The sequence below is a fragment of the Myodes glareolus genome, chromosome 1 (assembly GCF_982192425.1).
Source record: "Myodes glareolus chromosome 1, mMyoGla1.1, whole genome shotgun sequence".
Classification (NCBI taxonomy): Eukaryota; Metazoa; Chordata; class Mammalia; order Rodentia; family Cricetidae; genus Myodes; species Myodes glareolus.
In genome coordinates, this window is record NC_142026.1 from 87,164,261 (window position 1) to 87,179,889 (window position 15,629).

At 41.2% G+C, this 15,629-nt stretch overlaps 1 protein-coding gene across 3 annotated transcripts in view; it reads right to left on the reverse strand.

Annotated features, from left to right (window-relative positions):
- Positions 1-6,887, reverse strand: part of Pdss2 (decaprenyl diphosphate synthase subunit 2) — a 229,543-nt gene extending 222,656 nt beyond the window's left edge. Inside the window, exon 1 of one of the 3 annotated variants that reach the window (XM_048425161.3) lies at positions 6,297-6,887. In XM_048425161.3, coding sequence (XP_048281118.3) covers positions 6,297-6,592 — 296 coding nt within the window. In that variant the 5' untranslated portion in view covers positions 6,593-6,887. The remainder of the gene's footprint in view (positions 1-6,296) is intronic. The other 2 variants (XM_048425159.3, XM_048425160.3) reach the window with 2 other exon arrangements.
- Positions 6,888-15,629: the final 8,742 nt, after the last annotated feature.

Genomic DNA, 15,629 nt, shown 5'->3' on the forward strand with positions numbered 1-15,629 from the left:
ATATCACCTTAAAAATCTGTCCTCAACTTCTCCTTTTTCTCTTAATCAACTTTATTTGGTTCACAGACATTTCACTAACAGTAGCCAAAAACTAAAGACAGTCTCAATGTTCGTGTACAACATATAGGTAAATAAACTGCTTTGTGTCGGTGCAGTGGGCAAGCCTGTCCTGAATGGTTTCCTGTCAATCTGAGAAGAGGCACCTCAACTAATAAAATGCTTCCATCATATTACCTGTAGACAAGTCTGTGGGGTATTTTCTTGATTAATAACTATGTTGGAGAACCCAGACCACTGTAAACAGTGTCACACCTGTGCATGCGGTCCTAAATTATACAAGCAGGCTGAGCCAGGTGTGGTGGTTCAGCCTTTAATCCTCAGGAGGCAGAGGCAGGCAGATCTCCATTAGTTCAAAGCTGGCTACACACTGATACCCTATCTCAAAAAAAAACAAAAAGGAAAAGACAAGCAAGCAAATAGGCTGAGCAAGTCATGAGAAGCAAGCTAGTAAGCAGCACCCCTCCATGGCTTTTGTTTTAGGTTCCGACTTGAGTTCCTGCCCTGACTTCCCTTCATGATGGGCTGTAACTTGTAAGCTGAAATAAGCCCTTTTCTCCCCAAATTGCTTTTGCTTATGGTGTTTTAGCAATAGAAACCTATCTAAGAGAAGTTACAAACAGGAGTGTTTAGCAATGAAATGTTGTTGCTTATGCTCTGTCCAGTTTTCTGGTTATTTGCAGTAGAGGAGCAAGTCTACAGCCCATCATTACTTACTGCATCATGGAGCAGACATTTGTGGTCTCTTCTTTTGCTTCATCTCATTCCATGTTTACCCTATATCACGACAAATTTTCCTAGATTTTCCAAGCAATTCTTGTGTCTATATTTTCCTGCTTCAGTTATTTCCTTCTCATCCAACACAAGCCAATTTTCAGGTCACTTCCCCTTTAGAAATCTTCAGTTTCACCAGAAAGACATCTTTTTCTGCTTGTCTGTTCGGCACACTAGTCACACATGCTACATTTCTCTCCAGGCACTCTGAGCTGGGCTTGTGTTCCCGCTGAAACAGATTTCCAATAGCAACGACAGCTGCTACCATTTGGAGATCAGCTATGTGCCAGGCACTGTTCTAAATACTTGATCTATAGTAACTCATTTATTCCCATGAAACCCTGACTTAAGTGCCACTCTTACCCAGGCCAGGGCACAGGGAGCTACAGTAAACTGCCTGAGAGCACAGCTCAGTGGTGGCGGGGGCGGGGAGCAGAGTGCAAAGCCAGGCTGAGTCCGGAGCACCAGCTCACTGCATCTCTCATGAATTCCTGGATGGCAACAACTGCGTCTTATTCATGTTTGTACACCCCATGCCCAGAGAACCTCAAATATTTGTGGAATGAATTAAAATTTATAATTTTCTCCTAGTCATCCAAGAAAAGTTCTTTGTAAGTAATAAAGCTTTTTAGTCAGTAATTACAGAACTGAATCTAGAAAGGGTCTTTCATAAACATGGAAGACTAAAATTAAATTTCTAATAACAAATTGAAAGAATGCTAAAGAATTTCACCATATTAAAAAAACAAACAAAAAGAAATAAAACAAAACAAACAAATTTAAAAAAAAAAAACTAATGGGTTCTCTAGACAGCCAAGTAACTAAAGTGGAGTGGAACAAGCTGTCTTTTCTAAGGAATCAATGGCCCCTAAGAGACTACAGATATACTTTTCTCCTATAATAGCATACTAATGAATCCCACCTATCTGAATCTATTAGAGGGCAGAGTGTTCTGAAGGCAAAAGCAAAAGGGCAAACAAATTTGTATTTAAACAAATTTTTAATCCTAAAAGCCCAATCTGTCCAGAATAATCCAAGGAAATAAAGCCACATCACTCAAAGAAGCCAGCCACATTTACACAACACTTTGAGCAGTCTCACAGCAAGAGGCATCTGTGCCATCTTTTAAACCACTAAGTACTGCCCACTAGATCTCAGAAGCATTTAGGCTATCGCTAGTTGACAGTTGCTCCAGTTTGTTTGACCTTTTTCACCATCATGGTGGGAAGTGTGGCAAGAACACATCAGCACTCGCGACATTAGGGCAAGAGCTTAGAGCTACATCCAAATCTACAGGCCTAGCATGAGCTTTGGAAACCTCAAAGTCCATCCCCAATGACACACTTTCTTCAAAAAAAAAAAGCCACACCTCCTAATCCTTCTCAAATAATGCCACTCTCTGATGACTATTCAAATATCTGAGCCTGTAGGGGCCATATTCAAACCACCACACCTCTGAAACAAGTATCTTTCAGAATGTAACTCTTTTTTTGAATTTAGTAAGGTGCTTTAATTCTATACTCCAGCAAGACTAAGCAGATCTATAGTCAAACATTAATATTTTTGCAACAAAATGAAAATTCACATTCACTGGAATGAATAAAAGGTATATGAATAAAAGTCTCATATCCATTAAAGTTAGGTTATGAGTCTGAAAAATACATTATTTTCTGAGCTTTCACATTTTTTTGTTTAGTTTTATTTTCTTGGTTTTTCAAGGCAGGGTTTCACTGTGTAACAGCCCTGGTTGTCCTGGAACTCACTCTGTAGACCAGGCTGGCCTCAAACTCACAGAGATCCACCTGTCTCTCCCTCCCGAGTGCTGGAATTAAAGGTGTGCACCACCAACGTCCGACTGCTTTTCAGATTTTTAAATTGTGGCAGAAGAACCATATTCACTGCACCACTGCATTCGATTTTTTTCACTGAGAAGGGCTTTCCTACAAACTAAATCCAGGTCAAACAGAAGTTTTCAGATTTTTAGGACTGGCAACGCCATTGGAAATCATCTTGGGAAAACCCTTATTTCACTGTTTAGAGACTGAAAACCCAGAAAAGTGAAATGAGTTGTTGGTGTCATATGCTGTGTACCTACAGAACTGAAATTAGAAACACAAGTCTACGGTCTCCCCTTCTCTTCTCCCTCCTAGTCCCATTCCATTCTCACTACGCCTCAATTTGAAGTGATGTATCTCTAAGTTTTTTTTCTTAATACTGAAATAATTATAGACAACAAGTTGCAAAGATAGGATAGAGTTCTTTGTACCTTGGACACAGCTTCACTCAACAGTGACAAAATTATTAATGTATTATACTTGCAACATAATACAACTACCCTAAATCAACATTATTCTGTTTTCATTTTCAGCAGCTTCTCAATCTTGTGTCAGTTTGTCCAGCTTGTCTAAACTCATGTAGCCACCGTCACAAGACTCCAAAGTGGCCCATCAACATGATCCAGTTCTTCATCGTTTTATTCCTCCCTGCTCCCAACAATGCCACCTAACTAGAAACACTTAACTGTTTGCCATCTCTACAATTTGGGCATTTTTTTTAATGATTTAAATGCTAGTTTGGCTTCTATTGCTGTGATAAAACACTGACAAAAGACAACTTACTGAGTAATGATTTATTTGGCTTACATTCCCCAGTTGTAGTCCACTGAGGGAAGCCAAGGCAGGAGCCTGGAGGCAGGAGCTGATGCAGAGACTATGGATGTCTGCTGTTCATTAGCTTGCTCACACTGGCTTGTTCAGCCTTCTTTCTTATACAACCCAGAACCACCTGCACAGGGTGTGGGACCACCCAGTGGGCTCGGCCCTCCCACATCAATCATTAATCACGAAGATGTGCCATAGTCTTGCCTACAAGCCAATCTAATAGGGGCATTTTTCTCAATTGAGGTTTCTTCCCAGATGACTCCAGCTTGTGTCAAATTGACCAAAATAATAATAGTATTAAAAAACCACATTGTATAAATGGAATTATACATAATATAAATCTGTGGACCTCTTTTAAAAAAATTTAAAAAAAACTACTGTTAGAAAGCTGGGTATGGTGGCTTTAATCTCAGCACTCAGGAAGCAGAGGCAAGTGTACGGATCACTGAGAGTTTTAGGCCACCCAGAGCAAGAGTGTGAAACCCTGTCTTCAAAAACACCAAATAAACATCCTTTGATTAAATGCATAACCTGTCCTCACCGAAGTGTCTACAGTTGTGTAGTGCTAGCATAACTGCTCTTCAGCTTCTACCCTTTTCCTCTTGAGTTTGACTACTTGTGATGCTCGCATAAGCAGAATCACACAGTATGCACGTTTATGGGTTGTTCACTTCATTTAGCAGACAGTCTCAAGGTTCATCTGTTGTAAAATATGCAGTTGTTTTTTTCAAGGTTGATTAACATTCCATTTATGTATAAACTGCATTTCACTGATGCACTCACCACTGATGAACGCATGAGCTGTTCTACCTTCTGGATATTGTAAACAATGCTATAAACTTAAATATGTAACTATTTGAGATTGTTTTAAAGTCTTTTGGAAATATATTCAGAAGTAGAATAGCTGAGTCACATGGTGACTCCTAATTTTAAAATAAAAAGTAGTGTTTGTGTTTGTGAAGACACATATATGTTCAAATAGATGCGTACACATGTGGAGGCAAGAGGTGTGCACACTGGGTGCTACCCTGATCTTGCTCCACCTTATACTCGGAGACACGCAGTCTCTCACTGAACTCGCTGAACTCAATTTGTATCTCATTGAACTCATTAATGATATAGGCTGGTTGGTCATTGGGATCAAAGGGTTGGCCTGTCTCCATATTGCACCTCAACACTCAGGTTACAAAATCCATTTATACAACTCTTGGTGCCAGCTTTTTGGTGGGTACTTGGAATTAATCTCATGTGCTCAAGCTTGCATTGTAGGCAATTTAATGACTCAGACATCTCTTCAGCTCCACCAAATATGGTGTTTTATGTATTATAAATGCATTTTATAAATGTACTATAAATAAATACAAATGGTGTAAAATGTATTGTTATATGTATTACAGTTTGGTCAACGATTCACCAATGAATGGCATTGGGTTGCTCTGGTTGGGACTATTCCAAGTACCCATGCTGAAAGTAACTTCCTCTTAATTATCAACCCTTTGCTGACATGACTTTGGCAAACTTACAGCCAACTTTTAACATTATAAACATCCCTGTATAGGTTCTGATATTGACATGATTATTTCTTTGGGATAAATGTTTATGAGTTGGATCAATGAAATGTATAAACTATATTTAATCTTAAAAGAAACTGCCATTTTCCAAGATTGGTCATACTAATATACATCCCTATAAGCAATGCGTGCAAAATCTGTTTCTTCTGTCTCTTCACCAGACTGCGGCATCGCCAGTGCTTATTTCATTCCTTCTCATAAGCATGTGAGAGCATCTCACGGTGACGGAAATCTGCATTTCTCTAAGAGCTAATGGTGTTGAACAATCCCACCTCCCATCTTTATGTCCAACTGTATTGTTTTCTTTCCCACTACGGAGTTTGAGACAAGGTCTCTTGTTTAGCCCAGAGTTTACTGGTTTAGCTAGACTAGCCGACCAGCAATCCATAGGAATCCCCATGGATTCCTACATCCTCTACATCCTCAGTGCTGGGATTACAAGCCTCCAGCCTTTTGACATGGTTGCCGGAGACCATTCCAGGTGGCTATGCTTCCACAGCAGGCATTGTACCGGCAAAGACATCTTCCCATCTAGCAACTTCTCTTTATGTTTGAAATAAGCTACAAATCACGAGGTATGAGTTGTTTTTTAAATAATAAAGTTTTTTCTTTTCTTTTTTTAATCCTAAGGGCAGGTTTAACGCTGGGCCAGCATCAAGAGGTTAAAAGCCTCATGAGGATAACGACTTCTACCTGAATAGAGCTATACCTGAATATTTGTTAAGAGCTGTCTACTTTGTCGGTCTGTCTCTCCCGTCTTAATCTTTCTGTAGCTGAGCACTTTAATAGTGAGGAAATGAAAATTGATCTATTGCGCTTTTAAAAATCTCACATCTTAAATGTGACTAAAATACAGTCTCTGATTGATATCTTCACAGAAGCATCTGCACCTCTAATAGTTACGCGAAACTGTAAAAAACACCCCCAAGGTTTTCTCTTAAGAAAACCATTTATCCACTGAGCTGAGCCAAACAGAATAATGTTTTTCTTTTAAAAAAGACATCAAAGAATGTCTAAAAAGGTAAAAGGAAAGAAGGGATAAAAGAATTAGCCAGGCCCAGAGCTAGCACGCGTGTTCTAAACAGAAAAAAAGAAAAAGAAAAAAAAAAGACAACTGGGCACGGGTAATAAAAAGAACTAGCCAGGAACAGAGTTAGCACGAGTGTCCTGACCATATCAGAACAACAACAATAAAAAAGGCGCGTGGGTACGGGTGGGTCAGTGGGTCGCTCACCTGGCAGTGGTAAGCAGAGGATGCTGAGTTCCCACCAGCTTCCGCACCTGCATGGCGATGTTGCTGAGCTCGTCACTCAGCAGGCAGCGCAGGCTCATGAAGGAAGCGGGATAGCCCACGATCTTTTCTGCCTCGGACACCACCTGGTTCCAATGGGCTGGAGACCTGGAGGAGTGGGCACGCCAGGAGACTACTGAGATGGTGTCGGGGGCCCTGGAGCACCACCACTGGCGACGTGGGGGACCAGCCGCCCCGAGATAACCGGACAGGCTCAACAGCAGCTTCCGAAGGCTCATAGTGTGAGTCTGAGAGGGTCGGGGACCTGGGGAAGGTATCCAGAGATGGCACAGGAAACGAACAAGGGCTGAGGAGGAACTTTCAGATTCTAAAACTCAACGGCGATTCCAGACTCTCGGAGAAATGTGGCTTTCCGGAGTCGTAACCGGAACTAAAGTTTGCTGCTTCTGCAAACCAAACTGGCGGGACCTCAGCCGCAGTCCAAAAACTACACTGGCCACCTGTGGTAGAGCTACAGCCGCAGGCTACATGGGGGACACCATATTGGAGGCATGGAATACGGCCTGCCGTACAGATAGGGGCGGGCTGATGAGCGGCAAAGAGTACGCCTTACTTTACGGCACCACTGGGACCGCCCCCAAAGGGGCGGGGCTTGGCGGCGGCCGTGGTACGAGGGAACGCCTGGAAGCTTCTGACTTGGTCTTCAGTGTCCCTCCCGGCGGGGATGCGGTAGGCTCTCCAGCCTGCTTTCTAACCCTGGAGCTGGAAGGATTCGGGGTCGCCAGAGCGTTTTCCCCCGGCCCAGCGCAGAGTGAAGCTTATGTAAATAAATATGTGTCATGAGTGGAGCCGGCGTCTGCAGTGAGGTCGTGGGACCGGCTCGGGCTGGCGGGGACGCTCTTCGCTTCTGTCCGCCTTAGGCCCTGGGGTGGGGGGCGAGGGCGCTGGAGGCCGCCCCTCCGGCTGGGAGACGTGTGCTCCGCGGACCCCCGCAGAGCTGGGACGCAAATCGCTCGGTCCCCTCAGCTCAGGCCGACGTGTCCCCAGGTTTCTCCTGTGAAAAACCCAGACAGAAGCAACTTTGCCTTCTGCACAAGGATGCTGTGAGGATGGAAAATTCACTGGCCTGACTGCATTTCACATATTTGCCCTCTTAATCTTTTGTTGCATTTTCAAGATACTACTATTCCCTGCATTTTGGGAAAACTGATTGATGCACAGACAAATTGTAAATTACTATGGTCAATTTAAGCAAGAGTGTGAACCCAGGCTTCATGCACGAAGGTTAGGCTAGTGCTTTTCTTTGAGCCACCTACCAGACAACTTGCTGATTTGAATACACACTCTTAACCAAAACATTAAGTAATATGCCACCAAAATTTCTTCTCATTGCTAAAAGATTATTGCCAGTGTGGCGATGATTTCAATATTGGATGGAACTTTTTGTTACAGGCCACAGGAGCCTGAGGCTTTCTTTGTAGCAGAGACTGACCCATAACTTTTGATCCTTATGCACCTCTCAAATTCTGGGATTACAGATAGGGCCACTCTGCTCCATTAGTGCTACCTACGTTAAGTATGTCTATGATCTTGTCCTTTCTAATTACTCAAAACCCTAGGTTCTCTCCATTGCCATAAAAAAAATTAAATTAAGATAAGTAAAAACACTAAAGGTCTAGTTACCTACATCTTACAATCAGGAATAGTTTTTTAAACTCAGGCTTTCAAAATTAATAGTTGATATTTTAAGTTCACATCACGTAAATAAACTAGGCTTTTAAACTGCATATAAAATTAAGATTTAAAAGGCAGAAATTGTTCGGACTATAAAAGAAAATGTTTTCATCTACAGAAGGTTTAGCTGCAGATCTCTTTGAATGTCAAATCTCCTGTGATTTTAAATTTCTCTCTTAGAGCTAGCATAGTGGTGCTTGCCAGCACTCAGGAGGTAGAGGCTCAAGGGTCTCTGAGTTCAAGGGCAACCTGGTCTACATAACCAGTTCCAGGCCAGCCAGACTGGGCACCATAGTGAGACCCTGTATAAAAAAATAAAAATTCTATGTTATTTACAAAAAATCAGTATAGATAAAACTTAGGAGTACATTTTATTGGAGGTAAATTGCATTTAAAAACAGTCTCCCCACAAGGGAGGTAAACTGAATTTTGAAAATAGTTTCTGTGTAAGAGATACATTCATTGCAATAAAATCCAGGTCTGTTACTATGTAAAAATAAATGTAAAAAGTGAAGCATTTTACCATTCTAAAAAGTACCAAAGCCTGAGCTTCTGGGTTGTCCAAGGAGAAAGAAGTCATGAAAATCCAGAGAGAGAGAGAGACTGTGTGTGATATATTATGAACTTGAGGCTGTTTCTTTGAGCTCATGGTACCTTAAGAGTAACTTTTCCTTCATTTGCCTTAATAACAATTCACAGCGTGTACATTAATTTCTCCACAGAAGCCAAGTACATTATTCTCTGGTCATACTCTATTAACCAGGTTTTTGATTATTCGTGGGACTTCTGATCCCATTTTCTTTAAATAACCAGCACTTTCCTTTCTATTTACAGCTAAAAGCTTACATTATATCTAGTGATAATCAGTTTTAGAAGGTTAAAATATATTTGTTCTTTAATCCTCCAGATAAATACATATTTCCTTAAATCTTTATAGCTAAAGGAATGTCCGAATTGCTAGTGATTTTTGCAGGAGCATGGAGGGTGTGTGTCTGAGATTCTACCTTTGCCACTGATAATAATTACTTTACAATGTGCATATATGTGTTCATAAAGGAGGAATACAAAAGTTTCTCAACCTCAGCATTATTGACATTTTGACTCTTGGTTGAGGGGGAGAGAAATCTGTCCTAATTCTTACAAGATATTCAGTAACATCCCTCACCTTTGCCCACTAGATGCCCAGAAGTACCTTTTCCAAATTGAGACAACCAGATATGTTGTCTCTAAACATTGAGTCTCTGTCCCCAGGAGGGCAAACCAGCCCACTGGGATATGAGAGACATCAAAAGCAAAATGTATCTCCAGTCATGATGTTTATTCCCACAAAGCATCGAGGGAAAGTCTATCAGAAACTCTGAAGATTGTAGTCAGCCATACACAAAGACTCCGGATTGGTAATGGGATTTTTTCAAAGACAGCGAACTAGCAGAAGATGGTCATGTTTCCTCTCAGAATCCTTTCTCACTAAGTGGTCTTAACTTAGACAGCTCTCTGCAGTTAGCCAACCTTAAAAAGAAATGCAAGACCAGATTTTATGACCATATTTCTTTGATTGAAAAGAAACTAATCTTTGAAAATACAAGAATCAAGGTTGGTGATGCTGTGGGCATTAGCATTCTCATGATTTTGTGAATAAAAACAGAGACAATGCAACCCCCATCTAGCTCTGTGTGTGCAATCGGCTCTTCTTTATCCTGAGAGAGTTCTCCCTTGGAGCTGGATGATAAAGGGATCTAAGCAGTCAGTACCAAGCTTGACCACCTACTTGATTGACAGCCTATGAGCAGTAGGGACTGCACCCACTGCCACTGAGAATACAGCGCACAGCGAATAGATACGGTATTATATACACATTTGCCTTTTGACCCAGTAATATCAATCCTAAGAACCTAGTCCACAGTGCAAAATGACTAAAGCAGTTGCTCATTACTGTGTTGTCTTTATAGAAAATAATCCAAACAATCTCAAAGTGTAGACTAATTGAATAAACTAAGATACATTCATCTTGAGAAATGTGACAACTGAAAAGAAATGAGTGCTATCCCTTTAAATAGCTTTCAGGATGTATATCAAATTAAAAACTACAAGGCATGAAATACATAGGTAAACTAGGGATCTATGTTGGCATACATTCTGAAGGAAGGAAGAGAGATGAGCATGGAGACACTGATAATTCTATAATCCTTGACTATAGGACTTTGGTTTTCGAATCATGTATACATTTTATGTATTCAAAATAATTTGAAATACAAAAGAAAAATATGGTACCTAAAATTTGAAAATTAACTGAAGCAAATTATGTAACTGCATATTAAGTTGCTGTGTCATAACCATACCAGGTAAATAACTAAATGATTTAACAAAATGGTGTTTTCACCACATATTGCCCATAAAATACATTCCCTGGAGGAGCAGGTCTCATTCTTATTGCTCACATAAATATAGTGGCTATTACTTTCAAACAATCTCATACATTATGTACAAAAACAAATAGGAGAATTGTTAGGAATGAGGATTTGTCAGAGTGAGTAGAAGCCATATAATACTAAAGTTGAATTAGAAATAGTTTATGACTTTTCTTTTCAAAAATGTTTCTTATATCTCAATAAGAAAATTTTCTACTTACTGAAAAAAACATTTGCTTGCTTTATCCCTTAAGAAGGCCTAGGGGTGGTGAGAGTTGTATAGTATAAGAATATTTAGTGTTGTGTCTTAGTTTTAATACATTGCTTTCTTTCGGGGGAGAGGCACTGCTTTCTATAATGAGTAAAGAGGTTGTAAAATTCTTGCACACTGGTTGTGGGCCCAGGTGGAAAGGTCTTCTCAGTGTACAGTTTATCAGAATGCTGACCTTTGGTAGTTGGGGTGCTTAGGGAACAAGATCTTTGGCTCTTGGGGTGCTTTGGGAACCAGGTGCTTTACAGGTCCCTCTGGGTGGAAGAGGTGAAGACACTGGAGTAAAGGAATAAAACCTGAACAGAGCCAGCAGCTTGCCTATCAGTGTGGGACTCAGCGAGGTATGGGGGAAAGCGTACTTTTAGTTGGACAGGGGAAGGGACGGGACTGGTGGATAGAATGTAAATACATTATATACATTTATAAAACTACCAAAAATAAAGTAACTTAACAAAAAGTAAGGAGATGCTTTGGAGGAATAGTAGATTGTGTGCTGGGACAAAAAAAAAATGTATGTAATGAACCTGAAATAACCTGTGGTGCCAGAAATTAGGAAAGCTGCTTAAATCTAAAAGATTAGTGGAGCAGGACAAAGAAACAAAGACATCATCATAAAGGGGTTGAGAGGGGGACAATGTGAGCACCAGAAAATAGTAAGAACTATAACTTATGGAAATTAGTTGGTTACATACGCGCTCGTGAGTGCACAACTAGATGTAACTTGAGCAGTAACCTGAATATTGTCAGTTGAATGAAGGAATTGAGTGTTTATTCTGCCTTTCCTGTATGAATTCTATTTACTGGTCTCTTAGCCTGGCTTACCCCCTTGAAAACTGAGTCTGAGACAAGGGCTTACTTTTTAGGCCGTTGATTTTGGACAGTGGTCTCAGGAAATAGCAGTGGATAACTAGGGAAAGTGAAACAAGGAGAGTTAATACGAGCATGTTCTTGAGTTAGTCATCACTGTGGGCAATGAGGCCGTCAGCCACGGAGAATACACTCACTCACTGCCAGCTGATGTCAAAGAGAGCAGTTATTTACCATCCTGCACCTCTAGATGGTCCAAGTTTCCCTGTCAGGGGGCTCCTTCACACCTCCGGGTGTCATATCTGTGTTAGGCAGATGTATCCCCCACCTCGTGGAAGCAGAGAAGGTTGTGGGGAGGCAGAAAATGAGATGCATACGTGTCCAAAATCTATGCAAATGGACACAGTGAGGAGGAGAGGGGCTGCTGAGTAACGTTTAGAGAAACAGGTAGCCACGGAGATGGCCATAGCAAAAGGTGGCTTGGGAGAATGTAAAACAGGGAACAGGCCCCCATTAGTGGGATAACCAACTTGCCTAGATGAATGAGAAAAGGTTCTTCATGGTAAAAAATAATAATAATAATAATAATTCCACTGAATAAAAAAAGAAGGGGTAGAACTAGGGAACCACCACTTTGTAATCCTTTGTAGATTCATTGACTCAAGCTTCAGTCGGTCATCAGAGAGAGGCTGGCAGAGCACTTTGGCGGGGAAAGTTTGGGCTGAAAGCCTCGGAACAGGTGCTCTGTCTGGTTGCCAATGGGAAGGGAGGTCCGCGCACACATGCCTCCTGATGAGAGGTAGGCATCACCAGGTGCACATCACCTAAGTGGTATTTTATCTAAAATCATGGAAGCTCGATTCCATCAGTTCTCTAGTCCCCAATCTTTAACAATTGCGGGGGAGAGTATGACAGTTAAAACGCCATCACAGGGAAGCCAACCAACAAATCCAGCCCACGGAAGAACTATAGGCAAGCTACACGAGTTTCTCCAAGAAGACGAGGAGAAAAGAAGATAGAGTGTAAAGAGATTCCTCTAGATGAATTTTTTTTAACCACGTGAAACCTACAGACTTATTTGGACCTCACCCTAAGAGCTGACTATAAAAACTCAAAGCAATGTGAATATGCTTTTGATATATCGAATACTGCAAAGGGGTTATTAATCGGTGTAGGTCTGTAAGAAAAATGTCAACATTTTAAAATGGTGCACACTAAAGCGTGTTGGAATAAGATAACAGTATCAGGAATTCACCTTAGGGCCCAAAAGAAGCCAGGAACCTCAACCTTATAAGTGATAGGATTACAGGTATGCGCCCCATGTCCAGAAAGATTAAATAAATTGCAAATAAGTGTCTTCATCTCTGTTTCACAAATAGAAGGAAGTCAAATAAGTTGGCCAAAGAGGGGAATGGAAAATGGAAGAGTCAGCTCATCTCTCTCCTGTGTTGTGTAGCTTTCGAAGTCTACTTTGTTTTATATACTTGTGCATTTGTTTTCCAAGTTCAGGGACACTTGGTGTTCCTTGACATAGCTTTATCTCTGGCCCATTCATGGTTCCAATGGTTCCTGCCTCCTGGCAGTCACATACATTACTCTTCCAAACTGACCGAGGGCCAGTCTTCGCAATCAGTAACATCCACAAAGATGGTATTTTCCTTCCAATGTTAGCTTTTTAAGCGCATTGTGATGACCCATGCCTTTAACCGTAGCACCTGGAGCGCAGAGGCAGGAAGAGCTCTGGGAGGCCAGCCTGGTCTGTGCACTGACTTCCAGAGCAGCCAGGGATATGCAGAGAGGCCCGGTCTCAAACAACAATAGATATCTGAAGCTTCTACCTTAGGTATCTCTCTCTCTCTCTCTCTGTCTCTCTCTCTCTCTCTCTCTCTCTGTGTGTGTGTGTGTGTGTGTATCTTCCCTGTTCCCTCTACACACACACACACTTTGCCTAGGGAAGTCACATCATAAACAACTCTAGGGAGAGAGCCACATAGTAATGTCTAAGCCTGCATGCAACAGCAACACAAATGAACCATCTCAGAAGCAGATCTTCCAGCTCCTCAGGGCCTGAAGCCCTGTCTGACAAGTCACCCAAACCAAACACAACCAGGTAAGATTCACCCAGATTCCTGACCTTCCTAATTATGTAAAAATAACAAAGGTTTATTGTTTTGAGTTGCTAAATAATGAAATAATTTGTTATATTGCAATAACTGGCACAATTATCTATTAAGCTTCATATCATTTAATAAAGTGAACCTGCTACTAACCCAAGATAGAATATTGGCAATAACAACGCTCTCTGCGGAGACGTTCTCAATTCTGTTCCTTTTACCACTCTGCCCTGAAGTTGTCTTTGTCTTTTATTTATCATTCTTTAAAAATACTATTTATTAATATATGTATTCCTAAAAATACCATCATTTGACTTGCTATTTTTAACTTTAAATTGAAGTTCCGTGCTAGTGACAATTTATCCTTTCTATGTACTCAACACTGTTTTGCTGAGACTCACCTGTAACAATGCGCACAGTGACATTTCACTCGTCGTCACTGCTAAATAGCAGCCGTTGGGTGACAACACTCACTTTCTCCATTCGCTTGTTGGAGAATATTTGAATTGCTTCCATATATAGTCCAAATATTCCCTAAACGAATATATGTGTGTGCATGTATACACATGCACATGTATGTATATAGTGTGTGGTGCACATACATATATATATGTATATATATGCATGTTCTCATGTATGAAGGCACATATTTGTATGGTCGCATATGCACATTGTGTATATTCGTGTGGAAGTTGACTGTCTTTGATCACTCTGCACTTTATTTACTTAGGTAGAAAACCTCTCTGGATCCAGAGCCTGACAGTTTGGCTACTGTAGCTACGCAGCTTGCCCCTGGAGTCCTGCCTCCCTTCCTGGGCACTGGGATGGCAGGTCAGGCCCTCCAGACACCTTCCCTGGTTTCTGGGGATCCAAACCTCAGCACTTGCTCAGCACATGCTTTGTCCACCACACCGTTTCCCCAACATGTTTCCAGACTTTTTTTCTGTTAAAAGAATGCCATCATGAACAGGTTCATGAATGTGTCCAGGTGCATATGGCAAAGGATTATGGTTAACAATGGATTCTGCTTTTGGGTGTGTGAATATTCAACTTTTCAGCCAGCTTTTCCAGTTTATACTTTATCCGCCACTTACGAGTGATCCTGTTGATCATATCATCTCAAAACTGGATAGTGTCAGGCTTCTTCTGATAAACTGGTATGCCAAACTTCGTTACTCAAGGCTCTGTTTTTGTCTTTTCACTGGGTTACTGGCCGCATTTTCTCCTTGCAGATATGGGGAAAGTGTTTAAATTCACAACTCTTCCTCATCCCTCATAGTTACAACACCTTTTCTTGCCATTTCCTTCTAATGTTCAAAGTGTTTGACCTTAGAACTACTTTATTTAGGGAGGAAATGGACCAAAACCCTCGTTCCCTTTTCTGGTGTCTCTTCCTACAGAGTCACACAGTGTGGAACTGACTAGCAGACCTACTAGTTAATTTCACACTAGGATGAGCTCGACAGGAGAAGTTGGTCCTTTCTTTTACAAAGACTCTTGCCAGGGAACTATTTTCTTTAGAAACTTGGATGGGGAAGATTGCCGCTGAGGTTTTCACTTGAACATAGACAGTATTATGAAAGGCCAGCCACCTGGGTTTTCCAACTCTGTCCTGAATAACTACACGGACAGAAGGCCCATCATTTCGCTCCTTGAATTTGAAGTTACTCGTCTGTAAAAACAAAAGTAGGTTGTTCCTTGGGCCCCTTTAAGTGCAGAAACAATTTTAAACAAAATTTACTAGCAGACTGGTGCCTAGAATCATTTTCTTCTCTAAAAGTCTTCACTTCCCTCTCCCCAGCCTTATCTTAGTATTAGCCTTGGTTCAGATCTGAAGTCTACGTGGAGGGTTTCAGAGAGCATCCAATTGTGCTACGCTTCACTTTGCTCGTCTGAGACAGATTCTCATGTAGCTGTCCTTGAGCTTGCTATACAGCCAAGGATGACCTTGAACTTCTGGATCCCCAACCTCTACCTCTCA